The 22,917-nt window shown below is 38.8% G+C and overlaps 1 protein-coding gene across 4 annotated transcripts in view; it reads left to right on the top strand.

Moving 5' to 3' along the window:
* Window positions 1–22,606, top strand: part of LOC124144047 (angiomotin-like) — a 31,933-nt gene extending 9,327 nt beyond the window's left edge. Inside the window, exons 1-14 of one of the 4 annotated variants that reach the window (XM_046513269.2) lie at window positions 3,222–3,899; window positions 8,968–9,096; window positions 9,445–10,141; window positions 11,820–11,961; window positions 12,296–12,440; window positions 12,830–12,867; window positions 13,090–13,138; window positions 14,992–15,068; window positions 15,448–15,600; window positions 16,688–16,872; window positions 17,803–17,937; window positions 18,510–18,724; window positions 19,044–19,120; window positions 19,582–22,606. In XM_046513269.2, coding sequence (XP_046369225.2) covers window positions 3,878–3,899; window positions 8,968–9,096; window positions 9,445–10,141; window positions 11,820–11,961; window positions 12,296–12,440; window positions 12,830–12,867; window positions 13,090–13,138; window positions 14,992–15,068; window positions 15,448–15,600; window positions 16,688–16,872; window positions 17,803–17,937; window positions 18,510–18,724; window positions 19,044–19,120; window positions 19,582–19,632 — 2,115 coding nt within the window. In that variant the 5' untranslated portion in view covers window positions 3,222–3,877 and the 3' untranslated portion in view covers window positions 19,633–22,606. Of the gene's footprint in view, window positions 1–3,221; window positions 3,900–6,443; window positions 6,647–8,967; window positions 9,097–9,444; window positions 10,142–11,819; window positions 11,962–12,295; window positions 12,441–12,829; window positions 12,868–13,089; window positions 13,139–14,991; window positions 15,069–15,447; window positions 15,601–16,687; window positions 16,873–17,802; window positions 17,938–18,509; window positions 18,725–19,043; window positions 19,121–19,581 lie in introns of those variants that run through there. The other 3 variants (XM_046513270.2, XM_046513271.2, XM_046513272.2) reach the window with 3 other exon arrangements.
* Window positions 22,607–22,917: the final 311 nt, after the last annotated feature.

Below are 22,917 nucleotides of genomic sequence, written 5' to 3' on the forward strand. Positions count from 1 at the left end.
CTGAAACACTTTCAACTACAAATGGTGGACACCATTTCAAAACTAGGGTCCTGAGGAACCCCAATTACTAATTTCGAAGGTCCTTACAGAAAATATGAGGGTCCTGTAAAGTAATGAAATGGTATAGTGTACTGTTCTGTAAGGGGGGGCACGGGTGGCCCAGTCGTCTAAGGTGCCGCATTTCGCTGGGCAGAGTTGGGTACCTTGGGCACGCCAGAAACCTATGATTGTGGGTTTGAATCCCGGTTCGCCCCGATTATGTTTCTAAGTTTGTCAGCACCATACCCGTGCTCGTGGGTTTCACTGAAGTGGTAAATGTCTAAGACCTGCATCACTTCGGGCTTTCCTCCCACATTAAGCTGACACGCCGTGATATAACTGGAATACTGTTAAAAGCGGCGTTAAACCCAACTCACTCACTCACTCACTGTTCTGTAAGGTTTGATAACTTCTTTAATTACAGGGAATTTATATTTCTTGTCAAGAATTTGGTACAATGAATATTTTTGTGCACCCTTCAGGATGCACTATACTTTTTTTCTTGGTCCATTCTATACATTTGTGCATGCTAGACATGCTGGATGCACATTTCTGCATCACGCAGAACCCTGGTGGTGTCTGAGCAATGATCAGGATGTGTTGCAGATTTGGCGGGTGAGCAGCACGGTCAACAATATCTCATTGTTTATATCTTCGAGCTTCATATTTCATAGAAACATTAATGGCAATATGTTCAGAGCTCCAGATAACTTTTTGAGCAGTTGAGGTTTTACTCTTGGCTTTCTATTTTAATTGGGTTATCACATTTTTCATTGGGTAACCAATATTTTTTCACTCATCCATTCATCACTTTATTGGGGGCGGTCGGGTAGCCTAGTGGTTAAAGCGTTCGCTCGTCACGCCGAAGACCCGGGTTCGATTCCCGACATGGGTACATTGTGTGAAGCCCATTTCTGGTGTCCCCCGCCGTGATATTGCTGGAATATTGCTGGAATATTGCTAAAAGCGGCGTAAAACCATACTTACTCACTACTCACTCATCACTCTATTGGGTTTTCCCAAAATAAGTGAACATTTTAAGATTTAAAAAAAAAAGAAACAATGTTTTAGATGTATATAACGGTTCTAAATATATAGGCTTGACTCAGAAAGAAAATTAGCTCATAATTGTGTTTCTGAAATAAGCTCTGTTGTACGAAAGCGGCATGCTGAAAAAGCTTCATTGGGTATTTACACATGCTGTTTTTATACGTCTGAGTTTTTCACTGCGTGCATGCATTTCTGTATGCAAGATAATTGAAAGTAATTAGGTTTTGAATATTTTTTGGGGGGTATTTTACGCAAATACACAGCTTATCTATAGCTCTGATATTGTAATACGTATCACAATACATATTGCAATAGAAAATTTCAGGATATACACTGTCCTGATAACCATTAAACTGTCCTAAACATCATTCAACTTTAATTAGTCACTTATCATGCTTATAAAAGTATATCTTTTGAAAAATTAAAACAAGTAGAGTTGCTATCAGCAGCACTATTTTCACAAAAATTGTGTAACCATGGCAACCTAAATTCTTATCATGCTTTAGTTATTCATCTTTATAAAACTTCCCCCTTTACAATTGATGATAACAATGTGTGAAGCCCCTTTTTGGTGTCCCCCGTTGTGATATTGCTGGAATATTGATTGCTCACTCACTCACTCACTCACTCACTCACTCACTCACTCACTCACTCACTCACTCACTCACTCACTCACTCACTCACTCACTCACTCACTCACTCACTCACTCACTCACTCTTTGTACTTGACCTATTCACCACTGTCCAGGACTCGTCCCTTCTCCAGCATTTTAACGTAAATAATGTATAAGAAAATCAGTAATCGGGATTATTATTAGCCTACATGTCCTAAGGAAGACAAAAATGCTTCTGTGTTGGCAAAAAGATGTTTGCAAATATTGCATTGTAAGCAACTTGAATGTACAACAAAGGAAATGGTTAGACAGGTGTAAAGTTGTGTTTTAATGTTTGTTTGTTGCTTTGAAAATGTGATTAGGTTATATCTGCTGAAGTAGCAAGTACATGCTGTCTGGCAGGCCGCTAGGATCAACATTCTCCTCATTGAACATGAGGCTGACACATTGTGAAAGAGCTCAAATACTGTTCAAAGCTGCGTCAAACGAGGGATAGACATGGCCACTCAACCTTCGAAATTCATGCTAGTTGGTGTTTAACGCCGCACTAAGAAATATTCAGCTATTATGACGGCTGCCTGTAAATAATTGTGTCTGGACCAGTCCAGTGATCGATATCATGAGCATCGAACCACGCAACTGGGATATGATGATATGCATCAACCAAGTCAGCAAGCCTGACCACCTGATCCATCCATTTAGCTGCTTCTTACAACAAGCATAAGTAAGGATAAGATATATGGATGAACAACTTCTTTATTACGATTAAGAGCAATGTTTCGGTGTAGGTTCTAACACCATTATCAAGACAGTGATATCAAGTTCAGTTGCTTGATAACGGTGTTAGAACCTACACCGAAACCTCGCTCTTAACTGTAATAAAAAAGTTGTTCATCCATAAATTCTTATCCTTACTTAGTAGTCCAACATCTAAATGCCTATCAAAGAAGTTACAACAAGCGTAGTTTGCTGGAAAGCTGTATTATAACCAAATATTCCCCCTGGTTTAAAACCAACTAACTCATACCCGTAGTTTCTTTAAAGTGCAGCTGGAATATTTTTAGGTTTTTAGAATGATACTTTTCATTAATCAATAATAGAAGAAGTTTAATCACACAGTTTTAAGATTTGTGTCGCAATTAGAACAGAGGAACCTCAAATACAGATTGTAACAAAAAAAATAAAAAATAAGTATCGACAAGAAAATAAGCTATGTGCCAGATGTTCTCAATGACAATTATTCCTATAAAAACATCTCTAAAATATTTTGGAATTATTAAGACAACAGAGGTCGGCTAATCAACTTTATTATGACCTCATAAACAATGTCGCGAAAAGTCGTCCATCTTCCCAGGATAAGTCGGTCACTCTAGGTATGTAGCTGAGTGACGTGGAGAGAACATGTTGGAATTTGTTGTTTACAGGGCTGTGAGCCCACTGAATGGTGTTTTCTTGCCGTTGCACATAGTTCTCCCTTGGACAGGTCTACTGAGTTCCTCGTCACTGAACACACAAACCTCCGCGTAGAACCTCCGACAAGCAGTCCAGTACACCTAATACTCCTGCTGATTGTCAGGAGAGGGCCTCTTGATACTAACTAAGAATGTCAAGCATGCGTTGCTTAGACAAGTTTCTTTCTTGGCTTGAAATGCACCATTGACAGTCTGCAATTAACTACTTGGGTGATTCTGATGCTTTGAATCATTTATGACCTGAGTAATATCCTTGACAAAGCCCTATATGAATAGAGGCATATTTGCACAGAGGGACCACTTTATGAGCAAAAGCCATGAAGAAACTTACAGTTTTCGATTGAAAGGGCTGTGTTGAACACGGGTGTGATACGTCTGATATACAACGATGGCATAAAAAGTTAACGTGCAATCCTGCTTAATATATCATATTGGTATATGCCATGACTGGATGATAACGTTTTATTGACTGCGTGTGTGTTACAGACCAAAGGAATTTACAATGTGCCATATGTTATGTACTTTGTATTACCTGAGCTGTTGAATGTAAGAAGTGAAAGAGATTTGAGACAACGTGAGACATTCTTTGACATATACTTGGATATACCAGCTCAGTGTACTACGTTCTCTTCATAACTCTCGCCAGTGGATTATTGTTAAAGAGGTGCTTCATTTGAAGATTTGCATTCCAGTTCAGCCAGGATGTTAACTATGAGATTGTCAGGTATGGTTGTAGTTTAGTCTCTGTCTGTTACATTGGGTCAAGAGGCTCGGCACACATCTGCATGTTGCGAGGCGTGGAATCCCGAGTCTGCTTATGAACTTTAAATGTCAGAAATAATTTTCAGAATTTTGCACTTTTTTTTACAGGGTACATCATGTTGATCTGTCTGCATTTTAAAAACTAAATATGTAAGGTTAATTGTTTGAAAATGAGTTGTTTGTCATGTACATATGTTAATGTATCTTGTACGTATTCTTTGATTTGATTGCCCGATAGACAGTTGCTCTAAATTTGTCAACCACACAATATTAGTCGTGAGATCTCTATAAAGTTATGAATAATTTTATTACAAAAATGTCCTTTTAGTATTATTTTCCTAATTATTTAAAGTTCAATCCTTTTGTGTTATTTCCATGAAGACCTATCTCTACACCAAATTAAATGGAACGTTTGACAACAGCCTTTCGCCGGTTCACTGTGAGAACTTTTGAATTAAAGTAACAAACTCTATACACTCACAGCTCTCAAAGAGAATTGTTCCCGTTATTTCTATCCGAAACCTATTTATAAGTTTCCATCAAGACCAAACTTTACTCTTAATGACACCATTGACGTAAATAATTTGTAATCCTCTCGACATTAATATGTGAGAAATCTTAAAATAGGTTACAAATAGTTGTTTCCCTCATGTATTTCTTTTGAAATTCTCTCTGTAATAAAAAACCCATTTCAGGAACATTGTATCTCATTTACATAGCCCTGTATCATCAGCCTGCCTTCAGCCAGACACATTGCCTCTTGCCTGGGGCTGCATGGCATTCCACTTTTATTTAGGTGAGGAGTGCCTCGAGGTCTCTGTCCTGTCTTGTGAAGCTCTAGGACTTGGAAATGATAGTATCTTGTCTGCGTGTGTCGGGCTATCGGAGATCTGGTGTCCATCTCATTGTTCAAAGTGCTCCTGACCAGTTAAATGTCTCGTTAGGGTTTTATTTGTTCATAAACTTTACAACTTTCTTGAGGACTGATAGCCATCTTGGAGATTTTAATCTTATTCAAGTATGAAAGAAAATGTGTGTCTGTTTTCGTGTCGTGCTGTGAATCGGGGCCCACTTGCACAAAGCGATCTTAGCGCTAAGACGATCTTAAGCTTATGTTAAAGTGTGGGAGTTACGATCATCTTAGCGCTAAGATCACTTTGTGCAAGTGGGCCCAGGGGCCCGTTCCTCAAAGCAATCTTAGCGCTAAGATGATCGTAAGTCCTATACTTTAACATAGGCTTACGATCATTGTAGCACTAAGATCGCTTTGAGGAACAAGGCCCAGGTCTATAACTTAATTCATGATCTACTATCAGTTGAAAGCAGTTGTCAACTTGTATTTGATTAGTATTTAGAACTAAGATAGTCTGCTGCCATAAACATTGACAATTATATAGTCCTTTGACTAGACTTTCATTTAGACCCAGAAATAAAGTTATCTTCCTGATAAATATTCTGTCAAACACCGATGAGTAGAACTTTGAAGTGTCAAACTTAAGTTTGTCTTGAAGTAAAAGCTTGGTCCCTGCATATACCATCTCTAGTCATTATGTTTGGTTGTGTCAGAGCCTTGGATAACACAAAGTATTTACATAGGTCCTTCAACTTCGACACAACAGTATTTAATTGTATATCCACAAAATATAAATGGCTGTATTTCCTAGATTTGTTTTAGACATATAGTTTTAAGTATTATCTTTTTATGTCCATAAAATATTAGACAATTTAAAAAGAATGATAAAATTTTTATTCTATTCCTAGGTATAAATATGTTACCATGGTTACAGAATGATGCTGAAGATGATTATGATATGATATGTGCTATAGAAGTGTAGATATATTCATTACAGTATATCATACAGTATATCATGATGTATTCTTTCTATCCATGACATTGACAATGTGTCCATTGAGCCATGTTATAAATGTGTATATCATACAATATGTCATGGTGTATTCTATTTATCCATCACAATGTGTCCATTGAGCCATGTTATAAATGTGTATATCATACAATATGTCATGGTGTATTCTATTTATCCATGACAATGTATCCATTGAGCCATGTTATAAATGTGTATATCATACAATATGTCATGGTGTATTCTATTTATCCATGATATAATATATCAATTGAACCATGTTATAAATCTGTGTATCACACACTATATCATGGTATACACTATCAAAAATAGAACCCAAAAGCTATAAAATTTTGTCCGGCAATTAATCACTTTCTGATAAATGTGTAAAAAGCACAGCGTCAGACAGGCAGGAATGCGTCAGTTAAGCCTACGGCTTTTAATTCACTAGGTTAGATGTAAGGGCAGCGAGCTATAGCAGAAGACATTAACCAATCCCTCCATCGTGAAGAGTCTCCCCACACGTTCCTTCAGGGAACTATGCCGGCAATGCTAGCCAGGTTTACAGCCAGTAATGAGCCCCGCTATGAAAGCGGCTGAATTTTCACGGCTGGCCGAACACGAGGTATTAGCATTCCACGGTCCTTTTTTCTCATTGTTGGGCTCTGTGTGAGCAGCTGGTGTGTACTGAGGTCGTGGTCGAGTGGGCAGGAATCCGAGACATTGAGAGATGACTCCCTTGTAGAGGGGGGAAATCAGTGAGGAATTTAACCAGTGTGTTTACACGCGCAGTATTTCCAAGTGGGATTGCACACTGGATGTTATCTGTGGAGTACTATGTATTTAGGTAAGTGTGGCCATGTCAAGTTGAACATTTTCATCACATGTTGAGGTGGTATAGGTTAGTGTTTTGTTTCTATCAGGTATTTGGGAAGAGTATTAGTGTGTAACAAAGGGTGTCCATGTGTCGGTCTGAGAGGGGGAATTTCGTGAGGGGCACCTGCTCTTTGTCACAAGGCTTACCTGTGACTCGATACTCGTTGTATGAATATCTCTCTGTTGTACATAGGTTGTCTTCAAAGTAAATAAAAATAATTAATGTTCAATTATTAAAACTCTATAAGTTTATCTTTTTACAAGCACTTTGTTTTTTTCCATAGAGACACATCTACACAGATAATGAGACAAAGGGACATGTTGTATTCTGAATGAAATTAAGTGTATAAACTTATGGAAACTTAAGCCTATCGTTTCCTACATTTCAGCCAAGATGATCAAAAACTGTTCTTTTTTTGTAAAGTTTCAAAGTTTTGGATAAATTTATAAGCACTCTGCCTGAGGCATTTCTCATAAATTTAAGAGGATACTGAGACTTAGGAGAATTTCATATTAATCTTATGATGTCTCGTTTATTTGACTAGTAGCCTTTCCTTGTTAAAATCACTTCTTGTTCTGAAGTTTCAGAATTTTTATAACCTTCCCCTTCCCACACACACCTTTTTTAGAAAGTACTCAGGTCAACTCTTTATGGAGATATTTCTGTTATTTCATGAAACACAAACTTACTTTTCTAGGTAAATAGCATCACAATATCTGTCTACATATCAAAAGTTGACATATTTTATCCACTTTGTGATTTGGAGAACATTCCTACCTATTTCTACAATTTGTGTCATGCTGTAATCGTTCTGTGGAGGGAAAGTGTCGTGGCCTCGCGGGCGGGTGACAGGATGGTCCCATGAAATATGTACATTTATTTCCATGCTGACCTAACTCATCATCACTTCCTGTTCTGTGGTTTCTCGTGGTTCTCGTGTTACAATCCCCTTTCCGTGTTGGTTCGTTATAACTACCTACTATAACTGCAGTTCCTGTTTCGTCCGATTATCTGATTCTATTAATGTAGTGTCGATATTTAATGGGAGACTTCTACGGAGGTAAGAGAATGATACAATGTCAATATCCATATATATATCTGTGACCTACGAGACGATAATAACTGTTATTCCCTATGAAAGGGTTGTATTACCAGTTGTTATCTAGGAATGCTAGGATCAAACAGTGAGTCTCCTGTTTCAGGTAATTGCCTCTAAGATAGGGATCGGAGGATGGAGATTGGGAAAATCATAAATGAATATGTATTTGTTGATGGATAATTCAGTTACATGTGACTGATGGTTGACAGAAGCTCCAATATTGTTTGTGACTGAAATATGGATAAATATACATGTTGTTTGATAAAAGTGAGTGTTAGATTTTATAGAATTGAAGTTTTTATCACTGAAGTTAGCCTTGCTCCAAGGCTGCACTGAAAGAAAAGTCCATGGATGTGTAGTAATTCTGTCCTCCTAATAGGCAGGTCTAGATATGGGACTCCAGTCTCTTATAGGGACAACTTGTTTTTATTATTTACATAATCTAAAACTTGTGATTAAAACTAATAATTGTTGCCTTAGAGACTTGTGCAAGTCTACACTAAGGTATACCTTAACTATTGTCTGTGAGAGTCAGTGAGTGAGTAAGTGATGTTTTATACTGTAGGTGTGATATTTCAGTAATATGATGGCACATATAATCAGTCTGGGGACCCGTGAAGATCCGGGGTAGAATAGGTCTCGCTGACTTGGTTGATGCATGTCATCGATCCAAATTGCATAGATCGATTCTCATGATGTCAATCACTGGATTGTCTGGTCCAGACTTGATTATTTACAGACCGCCATCATATAGCTGGAATACTGCTGAGTGCAGCGTTAAACAACAAACAAACAAACAAATCAGTTTGGACCAAGAGAATTAGTGGTTGATATCATGAGCCAAAGAGCCACTGGTACCAGATGCAGTAATCATTTTGACTTAATGTACTGCATTCACCATAATAATCGCCCAGGGTGGTTTAAAAACTTTTTAGACTGTACACAGTTAAATATGTTTTCAGAGATGAAGTTAAGGTGAAGAACTTGGTAAAAACATAGTTAAACCAAAAACATTTTTGATAGTAGTTAAAATATAAAATATGTACCTCATCTGCCCTGCAAGGCGCTTTATAAGGCGAATACAGAATTTGAGAATATTATGTGCTTAACTCTCAACAATAAGATGTTCAATATTGTCATGACAACGTTTATGTGTTTGAGCTTGGGATGATGGAAATACTTTGTTCTTCAGACTACCCTCTTGGCGGCTTAACGTCCCACTATGCACCAACCTATGACGAGGTGATCGCGATGCAAAACCAGTACCGAGAACCACCTCCCTACCCGGGGCACTCGAAACAACTTTATAACCAGCAACCAGGTGAGCTATTATCTGTTTCTTCCACAATCTATCCTGGGCATTCGATTATAACAAAACTAGTAACCAGGTGAGCTATTATCTGTTTCTTACACTATCTGTCCAGGGCCCTCGATATAACATGACCAGTAACCAGGTGAGCTATTTATCTATTTCTTACACTATCTATCGAGGGCACTCGATATAACATGACCAGCAACTAGGTGAGCTATTATCTATTTCTTCCACAATCTTTCCAGGACACTTGAAACAACTAAAAAAACGCCAGCCAGGTGAGCTATTATCAATTTCTAAAAATGTCTTATCTTCTGTCCTTTTTGTGTTTATCTAACTATATTCACATTATTCCAGGTCTTCGTCAGAGCTTTTCTGGCAGCGAGACCAGCACCGATGTTTCTGTTTCGTCCACCGAGAACCTTGCGACCTCACAGCGCCAAGAGCCCCAAGGCGAGGAAACTCAGACCCAGAATTTGTACAATCAGCTGGATCTTAATCCCACCGACAGTGACTACAGCATTCTGGCCCGCCTAGGGATGCCCACTCCGTCGTCCGTGGAACTCAAACCCACCCCAGTGCCTGCGTATTTCATAACCGGCCCTCCACAGGGCAAAGTATACACTGTTCACAGCGAGGCCTCGCCAGTGTACGCCCAGGGTCAACTGACCGTTCCTCAGTGGTCCCCCCAAATGGTCACCACAACGCAGTCGCCAGTCACTGTTTCGAGAAGCGTTGAATATAATCAAAATTTGATTTCGACATACAGGACTATTCCTCAATATGTAAATTCGCAATGGAGTCCACAGTCTTCTACAGACCAGGGCAGTCAGTTGATATCGTATCTCTCCAACCTGCCCCCGCCGCCGGAATACCCAGGACCCAGAGCACCAAACACAGCTGAGAAAACGGAACTCAGAAAGTCAAGTGAAACCATGGATAAGATAGAACTGACACGGTCACAGCCTGATCTGTCACGACTCTCTGATTCTCAGAGCAAAGTTGCCATGCCCGTGTATGCTAGTGATCCCAAATTCTCCACAGCAGGTTTAAGGTAAGTGTTTTAGCGTTGTTCAGATGTCTTATTCTGTGATTACATATTTTTTTAAAATGTATTTTGTTTTGTTTTCATTTCCATGTCAGCTTCACCACAGGCAGAAGAAAAGACAATCTCATTAAAATCAGATCTTAGTTCTTGCTACTGCAAAGCAAAGATCTGAGGACATCCCATTACGGGTCACGTCAGACCGACCTTTCGCGAACTTTGGCAGACCAATAGAATGACTGACAAGAAGTCGACAATAGCCAATCAGAAGGCTGATTAATTGAGCTTTACGGCACAAGTTTCAAACTGGCGACTACACTTCGAAACATATTTTGACATCTAATCGATTAAAAAATAAAAAACTGAACAAAAGAACATTCTGGAATGGCTAATAGATCGTCTAGATTGTGTGAATACAAACATAAAGCCCATAAGTTATGGGCCATAACTGTCGTTCGGATTACCCTGTGTGTTTTTTTCGAGGTCCAACTGTCACTTTAATGACCTGATAAGCGATACTCTGATTGGTCAGATGAAAGGTCATTCTGACATGACCCGTAATGGGATGTCCTCAGATCTTTGTTTAGCGGTAGTAAGAAATAAGATCTGATTTTAATGAGATTGAAGAAAATAAAAAAATAAAAAAAATTTGTTTATGAAGTGGGTTCTCAATTAAAACTGGTTATGAATTTTGAAAATTTTCAAAAGGACATCCTACTCACTGAGTGAGTGAGTATGATTTTACGCCGCTTTTAGCAATATTCCAGCAATATCACAGCGGGGGACACCAGAAATGGGCTTCACACATTGTACCCATGTCGGGAATCGAAACCAGGTCTTCGGCGTGACGAGCGAACGCTTTAACCACTAGGCTACCTGACCGCCCCTTTAACTGATGGAAGCCAGGATATATACATTTTGTCCTCAAAGTCTTTCAGTTTTTAATTCAGGTTCTTGAAAGAATGACAGACCTGTTGTGAACTATATTGTACATGTGATGAAACACTACCTGTTTGCTTTGATCGACTGGTCCTAATGATCAGTTGTCATGGAAACAATTCCTTGTTTATTATGTTTATCATGTTTATGGCCGCAAAATATTTTTGTTTCTTTCATTTTTTTTATTCATCAGCATTACTAGAGATGGAGTTGAAGGGCAAAAAAATAATATTGAAATTATTTATTTAATTTCTATTTTATTGTGGCTTTTTGGCTCTGGTCAAAGCCAAAACCAAGGTTGCCAAAGATGTTTCAAGTGTCTCTTGGTCATCATCATATGCACTTTTATAATTGTTGATGATGTTGCAAATTATTATTTTGACCTTGGTGCCAATGACGGCGTCACTCCGCTGAACACCTCAAGCAACCCCCTCCTTCAGGATGCTGGCACATCATTATGCCATGAACATCAGAAATATGTATTAAAATAAATTGCAAGATCATGTATTTCATTCTATCACCATGTGGGTCTCTGTCAACCTGTAGGTGTAGTGATATTGATTGGGTGGTCGGGCTCGGTGAGTTGAGTCACAGCGTGTCCTGGTATCCCGACAGCTTGGGATGTTGCTCATTATATCACCCACTGGTTTGTCTGTACAGCCATCAAATCACTGGAATATTGCTGCGAGCATCTGAACAGCAAACAAAATAATGTATGTCATTAAATGTTTTTTTGCAATCTGTCCAGCAGCCACGCTCAGAATGAGGAGGTCGATCACCTGAACATCGCTGCGCGGACAACGCAGGTGATCGAGATGCTGTCGGAGGAAAATAGACGGCTGCGAGATGAGTTGGAAATAAACTACAAGAAAGTTTCGAAATTACAGAAGGTAAAAAAGAATTCACAATAAATTAAGAGAAATCAACAATTGGTACATATTGAGGTTGTTTACAAAGAGAATTGTTCACTTGATATACATATGTCTTCCAAAAGCTATTGTGAAAATAATAATAAATGTTCCACTCCCCCTTTGAAAGAAAATGATTGTATGGATGAAGCACTGACCAAAAACATCTGTGGTCTCAAAGAGATATCCCAGAATGCAACTGAGAGGATTCTGCTACAGTATATCTGGCATAAAACCCAGCACACTCACTCACTCATCAATATCCCATTGAGGCTAATGTGGTATCAATATGTAGGTATATTGCTGTTCGTTTCAGTTTGAATTTGAAATCGAGAAGGTTCATGAAGCATACGAGTCTCTGGTAAAGTCGTCCGAGAAGCGTGAGCGGCTAGAAGCCACGTTAAAGAAAAGATTAGAAGACGAGCTGAAGAAAGCCCGAGCAGAAAATACTGAAATACGAGGTGAGAACTCGGTGATCATGTGGGACTGTCTTTTAAGATTGTCATAATTTTTAATTCAGGTCTTTGAAAAAATTATGGTCCTGGTGTGAACTGACTTGTACATGTGATGAAACACTTCCTTGTTGCTTTGATCTACTGGCCATTATGCTCAGTTGTCATGGAAACAATTTCTTGTTTATCATGATTAAGGATGTTACATATTGTGTTAAGTTTTCTTTAATCATGATCTGATTAGTTTTGACCAACATTATGTCTTTATTGTTTGTCTTACAAACTAAGAAAGAAGATATTTGTGTTACCATGGTTACTCAACATTTCCTGAAAATGAAGTGAAACAAAAGTTACTTGCTGATCAAGCTGATAAATGAATATATTTTATGCTTTTTCAGAAAAAATGGAGACGTCATTAAAAGAGTCACAAAATCAGGTAACTAACTGATCTTTTATTCATTGAAAAAAAACTGGTAAGAAGACGTGGACCGCTGCTCATAATATCAATTATTTACAGGTGTTGTCACATATAATATTGCTGAGTCTAGTGTTAAAAATATCTCTAATTTCTTTTGTAAGTAATCAGTTTTGTGTGTAATGGATTAATTATACTATTTCCCTAAGACTATCCCTATCTAATGTTGATGTGTTTTTCCAGAGATCGGAAGATGAGAAGGAAGCCCACCTGGGGAAACTGTTGGCTCAAAGTGAGTACTTACCCATGTTGTGTAGTAATTCTATCCTGCTAATAGGCAGGTCTACATATGTAAACAGTCTGAGGACTCCAGTCTCTTATACATGCTTACATGGGCAACTTGTTCTTATTATTTACATGAATCAGAAATTATGATTTAAACTAAATAGTTTTGTTGTATTGAGATTTGTGTGGGGCAGGCAGGTAGCCTGTGGTTAAAGCGTTCGCTCGTCACGCCGAAGACCTGGGTTCGATTCCCGACAAGGGTACAATGTGTGAATCTCTTTTCTGGTGTCCCCGGCCGTGATGTTGCTGGAATATTGCTAAAAGCAGCGTAAAATCAAACTCACTCACACTCACCTCGTAGGCAGGGGCATATGTGAACAGCCTGAAGACTCCAGTCTCCAGGGGCAACTTGTTCTTATTATTTACATAAACTAGAAATTATGATTTAAACTATAAAGTATTGTCATATTGAGATTTGTGCAAGTCTAGGCAAGCTCTGTCACTTGGTGGATTGTGTGCCATTGGATCCGAATGGCATGGAGGGTTGTTGATAATATGAAACACTACTTCTGGCCCAGAGTCAGTTATACTACTCAAAAGAAGTTAAAGATCAACTGATTTTGTCACATGACTATAGTTAATCTGTCTCGGTTGACAGCCTTCCAATTGACATGATTGAGGTGTTCCTTAACTTTTTTTGAGTGGTATATTTACAAGCAGCTGGAATATTGCTGACGACAGCAGAAAACACCATACAAACAATTTAGCCACAAGATGACTCACTTTATGCAGCCCATTTGATGAAGGGCATATTTCCTACCACACTGAGAACTAAACCATGTTTACAATATTCCCATAACTATCTCATGAAAAGTGTATGTTTGTTGTGGTCTTGGATTCAACTGGACCGAAAATACCACTTAAAATACATGTGTAAACATGATAAACATACAAGCCCTATATTTTGAGAGATGCGTAACTTGAGCCACAGCAAGGTTCTGGTGAAGATACACAAATTGTGTGGGAGTCTCCAGCAATCGTAGCTTCTCCCTATCAACTCTATGGCGCCAATTACCTAGATATAGTAGAGCACTATCACGATCTTATCTTCAGAGATTTGAGCAGGTCTTGTTTTCCTCAAATGGCTTCTCAGCACACGAAACTTGATACTTGAGTTGTGTCAAAGCAACATGTTTGGTGCATGAAATCTTGGTTTTTTTCATGGAATATGAATGAATTTATTCAACTGATAGAAATTACTTCGGTGACTAAATGTTGCATTTAGACATCCTAGTCAACTTTCCAGATGTTTTTTTATATTAAAAACAATGTGTATTTTCCTTTAAAGAAATTAGACTTTTATTAAAAATACTATCTTTATTTGATTTATTTAAAACGTGACAATTCATGCCTAGGGCGACATCTGATTCATACGGTATTTCCTGAAGTTGTTAGTGCAGACATTCACAAGTTTACCTGTTTGTCTACAAGCCCGTGCTATCAGAGCCCCGATGAGTCATGCACAAGATATGTGAGCGAGCGAGCGTGTGCAAAGCTCTCGGCGGGTGTAAGATAAGATGCCTGAATGCTTGGTAGCAACATTGAGTCATGGCTGCTGCACAAGGGGAGACAACTCTGTAAAGAAATACTGAAGGTTCATTTTGAGTTCAAACTGAACTAAAGTAGTTCAAATCCCAGGATGGGGAACTGTAAATGTCTTTTCTGTACTTTTTTGTTTTTATTTTTTTTCTGATTTTGATTCTAATAGATTTGGAGGATGAAACATGGAGCTGTTACAGTGGGGACTTAATTGTCATGAAAATATGAAACTTGTAATGAAAATTTACAATTTTGTTTTAGGGCAAGGACAGGAAAAGAAACTGGATATTTTAGATTCGACCTTAACCAACACCCGACTGGTCCATCTTGGTCAAGAGGTAAGTTGCTGTAATTCATTTCTGAGATTGCCTGAGCTGAAGCATTCATGTTCAGTATATATGCTCTGTGGTTTTGGTCTTCCAAATCCTTGAATAGAACTGGTACAAAACAACCTTAGTAACGACTTTCGTAAGTCTATGTTAAGGAGTTACGATCACCTCAGTGCTAAGATCGCTTTGTACAATGGCACCCTGGACCCTAAATCAGAGTCGGAAACTTAAATTTATTTATATCTGCAGTGTTGCTGAGTGCGTTTTTAAACAACAACAAAAATGAAACAGTAGGTTTTGAAAAGAAATAGTTAATGAAATTCGAAGTACAAGATTTCTAGACAAGACTTGACATGTCTGTGTACACAATACTGCTTCTTGGCTTCAGTGTTCCACCAAGCAGGGCCACCTCGACAAGATGGAGCAGATGCAGAAATCCCTCATGTCGCTACAGTCGGCAAGCGAGAGGCGGGAACAGATGGATAGACAGCTCCGTGCCAAACTGGAGAAAGAACTGGATTCGCTTCGGGCACAGCAGAAGGTAAGGAATCAATACCTGCCGTGAACTGTTCGGCCCGTCTTGGACGAACCCTTACAAGATGGCAGGCCAACCTTTGACCTTGTACTGTTTGTTGTGCGATATGAGTAGCCTATAGGTTACAGTGTTATTTTGCCACGTAGAGATCTGGCTTTGATTCCCTCATCATGAGTGAGTGAGTTGGGTTTAACACCGCTTTTAACAGTATTCCAGTTATATCATGGCGTGTCAGCTTAATGTGGGAGGAAAGCCTGAAGTGATGCAGGTTTCAGACGTTAACCACTTCAGTGAAACCCACGAGCACAGGTATGGTGCTGACAAACCTAGAAACATAATCGGGGCGAAACGGGATTTGAACCCACAATCATAGGTTTCTGATGTGCCCAAGGGACGCAACTCTGCACAGCGAATCGCAGCGCCATAGATCATGAGGGGGGCGGTGGGATAGCCTAGTGGTTAAAGCGTAAACTTCCTCGTCAAGCCAAAGACCCGGGTTCGAGTTTGTGAAGCCCATTCCTGGTATCTCCTGCAGTGATATTGCTGGAATATTGGTAAAAGCGGAGTAAAACCATAATCACTCACTCACATCATGAGGAGGCTGCGAAAAAATTTAAGTTTAAGTTTAAATTCACTTACTCTCTCAAATTGTGACAAGTGAAGTCACAGTGCCACTGAAGGGGGTCAATTGATTACTTACTTGATTGACTGCTGTACACTTCCATGGTGACCTCTTTCATGAGACCTGTCATGTGACTTCATGTGAGAACTCCTTCCACCTTCTAAATATTATTGGTGCAGTATTTCTGATAACCTCTCTCACTCAATCAACCACCTCTTTCCTTCACCAAAAAATTCAATAGATGTTGAAAAGAGCTTCTGTCCGAAACAGCAAATCCAGGACTCACAAGATTCTGGTCATATATTCAACATGGCCGCCCGGGCGGCCATATTGAAAATGTCATTTTGATGTCTTGTTATTAAATCTTGATAATCAAGGACACAACATATTTCAGTTTGAGAGAAACATATTTCCTGCCATTTTGCATGTATTATTAGGAAATCTGCAAATTGAAAACACAATCTATTTCAGTTGGGGTGGAAGAGAATTCCAGGCCAAAACAGCGACACCATGACGGTGATGATGCTGCAGCAGATGCTGAGTGAGAAAGAGGCCAAGATCCTGGAGATGGAGTCCGACATCGCCAAGTGGGAGCAGCGCTACCTGGAGGAGAGCACACTGAGGCAGCTCATGGCAGAGGACAGTGCTGGCACCAAGTGAGTCCAGCTCCATCGGGCCATTGAGTTGAGACCGCCTCCGTGGTCTAGTGGTAGAGCATACGCCCAGAGAGCGGAAGGTCCGGGGTTTCCATTCCCGGCCGCGTCATACCGAAAGACGTTAAAAGATGGTACTTGTTGTTACCCTGTCTGGCGCTCTGCATTAAGGGGCTAAAACAAAGACTGGTCGGCTCGGAGTATACTGTGTCTGAGTGGGGTATTCATGTTAAACTGCGGCATGGTATCTCAGTGAGCTAGCACTATCAATCGGCATCAGTCCGGACTAGTACAAGCAGCCACACAAACACACACACGTACATGCACGTCGCTATATAAGTGCAATAATCTTGGACGCGACGTTAAACCCCATTTCACCTCACCATTGAGTTGACTGACCATTAATATTCGGGAGACTGTCTGGGATTATTATTTGAGGCAGAATGATTTTTTGGGTCAAATACACATTTTGTTTCTTTGAAGTGGCTTCACATAGTTAGAGGGAGGTAACTGTCAGGGGAGATAACTGCCCAAAAATACACATTGATTTTGACATTGAGGCAATAGTTCCTTGGTTTCATTTGCACAATTTAATTCTCTACTTAAGTATTTGTCCCGTGAGAATCCGGTTTAGAATAGGTCTTCAGCAATTCATGCTTGCCATAAAAGGTGACTATGCTTGTTGTAAGAGGGGACTAATGGGATCGGGTGGTCAGACTCACTGACTTGGTTGAAGCGTGTCATCGTATCGTGATTGTGTGGATCGATGCTCATGATGTGAATCACTGGATTGACTGGTCAAGAGTCGATTATTTACAGACGACCCATATATATATATATATATATATATATATATATATATATATATATATATGAATATTTATAATTAATACATTAATAATTTCTAACTGAATATTTCTGTTTTGTTTTCAGAGACATCCGACTTGCAGCCTTGGAGAAGAATTCTGCAGAAACAGAGAAGCTCATCGACGAAGCCAAGTCTGAGAAGCTGAAGCACATGGAGGAGCTGTACCAGGCCAACAGAACAGTAGCGGAACTCGAGGCCAGGTCAGTGTCACAGTCGATGTCACCAGTTTCTCCAAGTTATTGTCCGTTGGGATGCCGGGGTAGAACATAATAAGTCTCCAGGACCCCACTCTTCTCTTTGTGTAGTGATTCCAGGGCGAAACAGGTCCCCAGTAGCGCTACTTGTCTCGGGGCGGTTGGGTAGCCTTGTGGTTAAATTGTTTGATGATCATGCCAAAGGCCCGGGTTCAATTCCCGACATGGGTACTATGTGTGAAGCCCATTTCGGGTGTCCCCTACAGTGATGTTGCTGGATTATTGCTAAAAGCTGTGCAAAACGATACTCACTCACTCACTCACTCACTCACTCACTCACTCACTCACTCACTCACTCACTCACTCACTCACTCACTGTGGGCATTCCAGGGCAGAACACTTCCCTAGTTACCAATGCTTGTCTCTGAGTGGCGATTCCCGAGCAAAACAGAGTGTTTTTCAAAGAAGTGCAATAAATAGAGTTGAATCCTTTGAAATGTTTCAGAGCAGGTTCAAATGTTTACGTCACGACCTGGAATGTTATATTTATATTCATGATCACACTATATCTCCTTCAGGGTGAAGTCATTGCAAACACAGCTGACTGAGAAGGAAGCGACGTTGAAGTTGGTGCAGCGGTCGCCGATGACTCGGAGCAGCAGCGTCCACACCATCTACTGCTCACCGCTACACTCCCCGCGTCCCTCCGTCATATCTACGTCATCACTCAGTCGTCAGAGCAGCCAATCTGACGCCTACAGGGACTTCGCTACCATCAAACACGTCAAGACAGGTAGGACCCCTGGCAGCCATATTGAAAATGTCGTCGCCTACTAGTTTGGCATTATTGTTATGGAGTTCGGTAATCGAGAACACAAAATGACTGCTTTGAACAGTATTTCTGTTATCAAGTTCTCTTCTGTTAGGATTATTGTGATAGAAATGAAACAATTTTGAATAACAATTATAGGGATGTTGGAGAACGATAATTATAGTGATTTTGATTTATGCAGTGGTTTAACGATGATTGGGATTGGTAGGGAATTATTAAAGTAGTCAATCATTGTAATTATTTCAGTTATTATTATCATTATTATTAATATTATTCCCAGGTAGTGCAAGTGCTATAGACTCCAGGTCTGCGGTGGAAGAAGAGTTGAGGGAGAAATTCAAAGATCTGCAATCAGAGGTGAGAAAAGGTTGCTAGGCAACTGAATTATAAACAAAAAGATTGCATGTTCAAGGATTGAAAGTATGCAAGGCATAATACACAGTGCCAGCATACAGTATAAGGGGAGTAATTGGTATTGGCTTGGGGCTTAACAAAATGGGACCCGAGAACATCAAGGTTAGAATTTGTCAGCAACCCATGCTTTGACGAAAGAGGCAACGCACAGGATTTGGTGGTCAGACTTCGTTAATGCATGTCATTGTATCCCAACTACGTAGATTGATGCTCATGATGTTGGTTACTGGATTGTCTAGTCCTGACCTGATTATTTGTAGGCTGCTGTCATATAGCTGGAATATTGCTGAGTGCGGCGTTAAACAGTTAACAAGCAGTTAAAACATTCTAGCAGCAAAGAAAAAATGAAGTACATTTTTGGTTTATTTTTTTGAACAAATTTTCTAATTTTATCTCCATTTCAGAGCAAGGATGATTCGGATGAAGAGGGAAAACTCCTGATGTGGCAAGTTTAACACTTCCTTTCGGCATTCATCTGGGCAGATCTGAAAACGTCAACTTTCGTGGAATGTGATTGGATGAAATACTAATCCAGATGCTGTCTATTAGCTCTGATTGGTTGACTGCAAGTAATTGCTGAAAGTTATGATTGGTTGAGAGAAAGACCCATTGTGATTGATTGATTATCAAATTATGCAATATGACTGCCAAAACATTACATCAAATGATTGGCTTGCAGAAAGTATGATTTGATTGGCTGGAAGAAGAAATCATTTGATTGGCTGGAAGAAGGAATCATGTGACTTCCTGGAAGAAGAACCATTTGATTGGCTGGAAGAAGGAATCATTTGATTGGAGGAAAGAAGGAATCATTTGATTGGCTGGAAGAAATCATGTGATTGGCTGGAAGAAGGAAGCATTTGATTGGATGAAAAGAGAAATCATTTGATTGGCTGAAGGAAACATCATGTGACTGAAATGGTTTGCTCTGTGAGCAACTGTTTGAGATGTTTGATGGTTTGACTTTGTGTGCTAGGATTGCCGACCGTGTTAATTTAATGTGTGAAATTCTTGTGCAATATGTTGTGCCATGGTGCTATTTAAAACAAAGAGGTCTCAGTTGTATATATATATGTATATGTGTCAGCGTCTTCCTTCCACTCGAAGTGTTTTCGCAACCAGTGTAGCAAACATGCAAACAAAAATAATTCTTTTTCAAATGATAAGGAATTTGTTGCCAAAAATGACCCATTTTTTCTATTCCCCCATTTTACCAGCCTCATTTTAACTCATTACATGGAAGTGATGTTGCTTCCTGTAAAGAATTATGATATTTCTCCATGTCTGACAAAACCGACATTCCTAGTCGTGCTAAAATTTGAGTAGGTTGTTTGCTGCAGGTCAATTGTTTTTCGACATTTTGAGGAAGGGAGACCACTCAAGCCAGACTTGTAGGTTGGTCAGACTCTGTCGTCTCTGCTTTGGTCAGAGTGTGGTTTCAGTGTACAAGGATGTTTGTATAGGATGTGAAAGGACAGGTTGCCATGGAGACCTGCAATGTCTGTTGGTATGGAATTAATACAAGTCTGGTTTTGAAGAGGCACTTTTAACTGTTATGTGATCCAGGGTTGGTCTGTTTTGTAAAACAATCAAATGTTTGTTTTATTCTTTTGCAAACTTGGTTATGCATGTTGGTTTTCATGTGCATTTACAAGCCCTTTTGATTTTTTTTCCTTTTTTTTTTTTTTTTTTTTTTTTTTTTCATATTGACTGAAAAATAGTTTGTGGATACAAGACCCTGTTTGTTTGTTTAGTTTTAGGACCAATTCCTGGATCACAAGACAGGGGGTAGTTATTTATTTTTCCACTGCCATGTACACACTGTAAATAGACACAAATACTGGTTGTGCCGTTGTTGAAATATAACCCCCATATGTCTAATTCAAGTCAGCCATTTTACATTCATCCATAACTAGTTTTTTTAAGTGACAAATGTTTTCATTTCATTATCTACAATTTCAAATCATAACATTAATAATGCTTTAAATTCTCTCTGGATAAAGGTTTCCAGTACCCCTTTCAGAAGCTGTAACTAGTGAAAGGCCAAACAAGGATAAGTTCTTTTGGATAATCTGCTATTTATTACAACATTACTTATCCGTATAATTACATCTCCTCCTTTGTGTTACAATTTCTAAATGCGCTCCAAGATAATCTGTTTTCTAAATTAAGACTGTTACCATGGTTATGATTTAGTTGCATAATATGTTGTTGAAATGAAGCAGGTTAATATTACAATGTAATGTAAGACTAGTCTACAAGGTATCACAGATGTCCTCTTTATGGGACTAGTTGTCTAGTTCATGGGACTAGTAGACGGATGTCTACTTGAAACATATGTTGTTGTAATGGATATGTGGTTATGTAGGATATATAGTTATATAGGCTATAAAGATATCGGGTATACGAAGTTATAATGGATATGTTATAACGGATATGCAGTAACGTATACAATGATATGACTGATAGGAAATTTGAATGTGGGATACGAAGTTATAAAGGGTAGGCAGTTATAACGGATATGCAGAAAAGTATGCAATGATATGACTGATAGGAAATTTGAAAGTGGGATACGAAGTTATAATGGAAATGTTATAACGGATATGCAGTAAAGTATACAATGATATGACTGATAGGAAATTTGAATGTGGGATACGAAGTTGTAATGGATATGTTATAACGGATATGCAGTAAAGTATACAATGATATGACTGATAGGAAATTAGAATGTGGCATACGAAGTTGTAATGGATATGTTATAACGGATATGCAGTAAAGTATACAATGATATGACTGTTAGGAAATTAGAATGTGGGATACGAAGTTATAAAGGGTAGGAAGTTATAACAGATATGCAGTGAAGGATACAATGTTATGCCTGGTAGTTATAGAAGTTGTATACTATAAAATCTATGGAGTTTGACAGGATATAAAGTTATGTAGAATATGAAGTTAGGACGGATATCACTTAAGTTGATACAAGTCTTAGCATAGGATATGAATGTGAATATGTTGTTGTCCCTAACGATTATACATCTGTGGGAGGCTTCTGTCCAAACTGTCCAATATTTGTGAAACATAGGAAAAAACATTAGACTGATATGCTCTGACTTTTTGCATATTTGAATGTGCTAAGAGTTACCTTGTCAATGAAACAGAAAAATCAGACTAACATTTTCTCAATATACACATATTCAGGGTTTGACCTCTGTTTCGGAGAGTGGTATCTTTGAGCTTTCTTTGGTAATGTTCCTTTCGGCCAACTGCAAAACTGTGTTAAACCCTGATATTTTCTTTAAATTTTAAAATCATATTTTGGAAGAAATGCATGTTATTTTTACTCTGTCCACAACTGCATAATTCTGACATATATTCATATTTAGGCCTTATATTTCTTTGCTTGGTTTACGGATAAACTGACCTTAAAAAGTAAAAAAAAATATTAAAAAAATTCAGAATTACAAGGTATGTTTTACCGCCAACGGGAAATATCGCTTTCACAATAAAAATGACAATGAATTGTCAGATTTTAGGTTTAGAATATTTATGAGGACACAAACCAGTCCAAGATTTTTTGATTTTCTTAAACAGCTAACAATCAAAATCAGAATTTAAGATGATTACAAAAATGTACAATCCATTTTATTTCTTATATTTTTTCAGTTTAAAATCCGTAAACCCAAAAAAATTCTTAAGCAAATGGGAGGGAGGGAGTCAATTATCTGATAGGTTGCAGTCAT

The sequence above is a fragment of the Haliotis rufescens genome, unplaced genomic scaffold (assembly GCF_023055435.1).
Source record: "Haliotis rufescens isolate VD_foot unplaced genomic scaffold, xgHalRufe1.0.p SCAF_52, whole genome shotgun sequence".
Classification (NCBI taxonomy): Eukaryota; Metazoa; Mollusca; class Gastropoda; order Lepetellida; family Haliotidae; genus Haliotis; species Haliotis rufescens.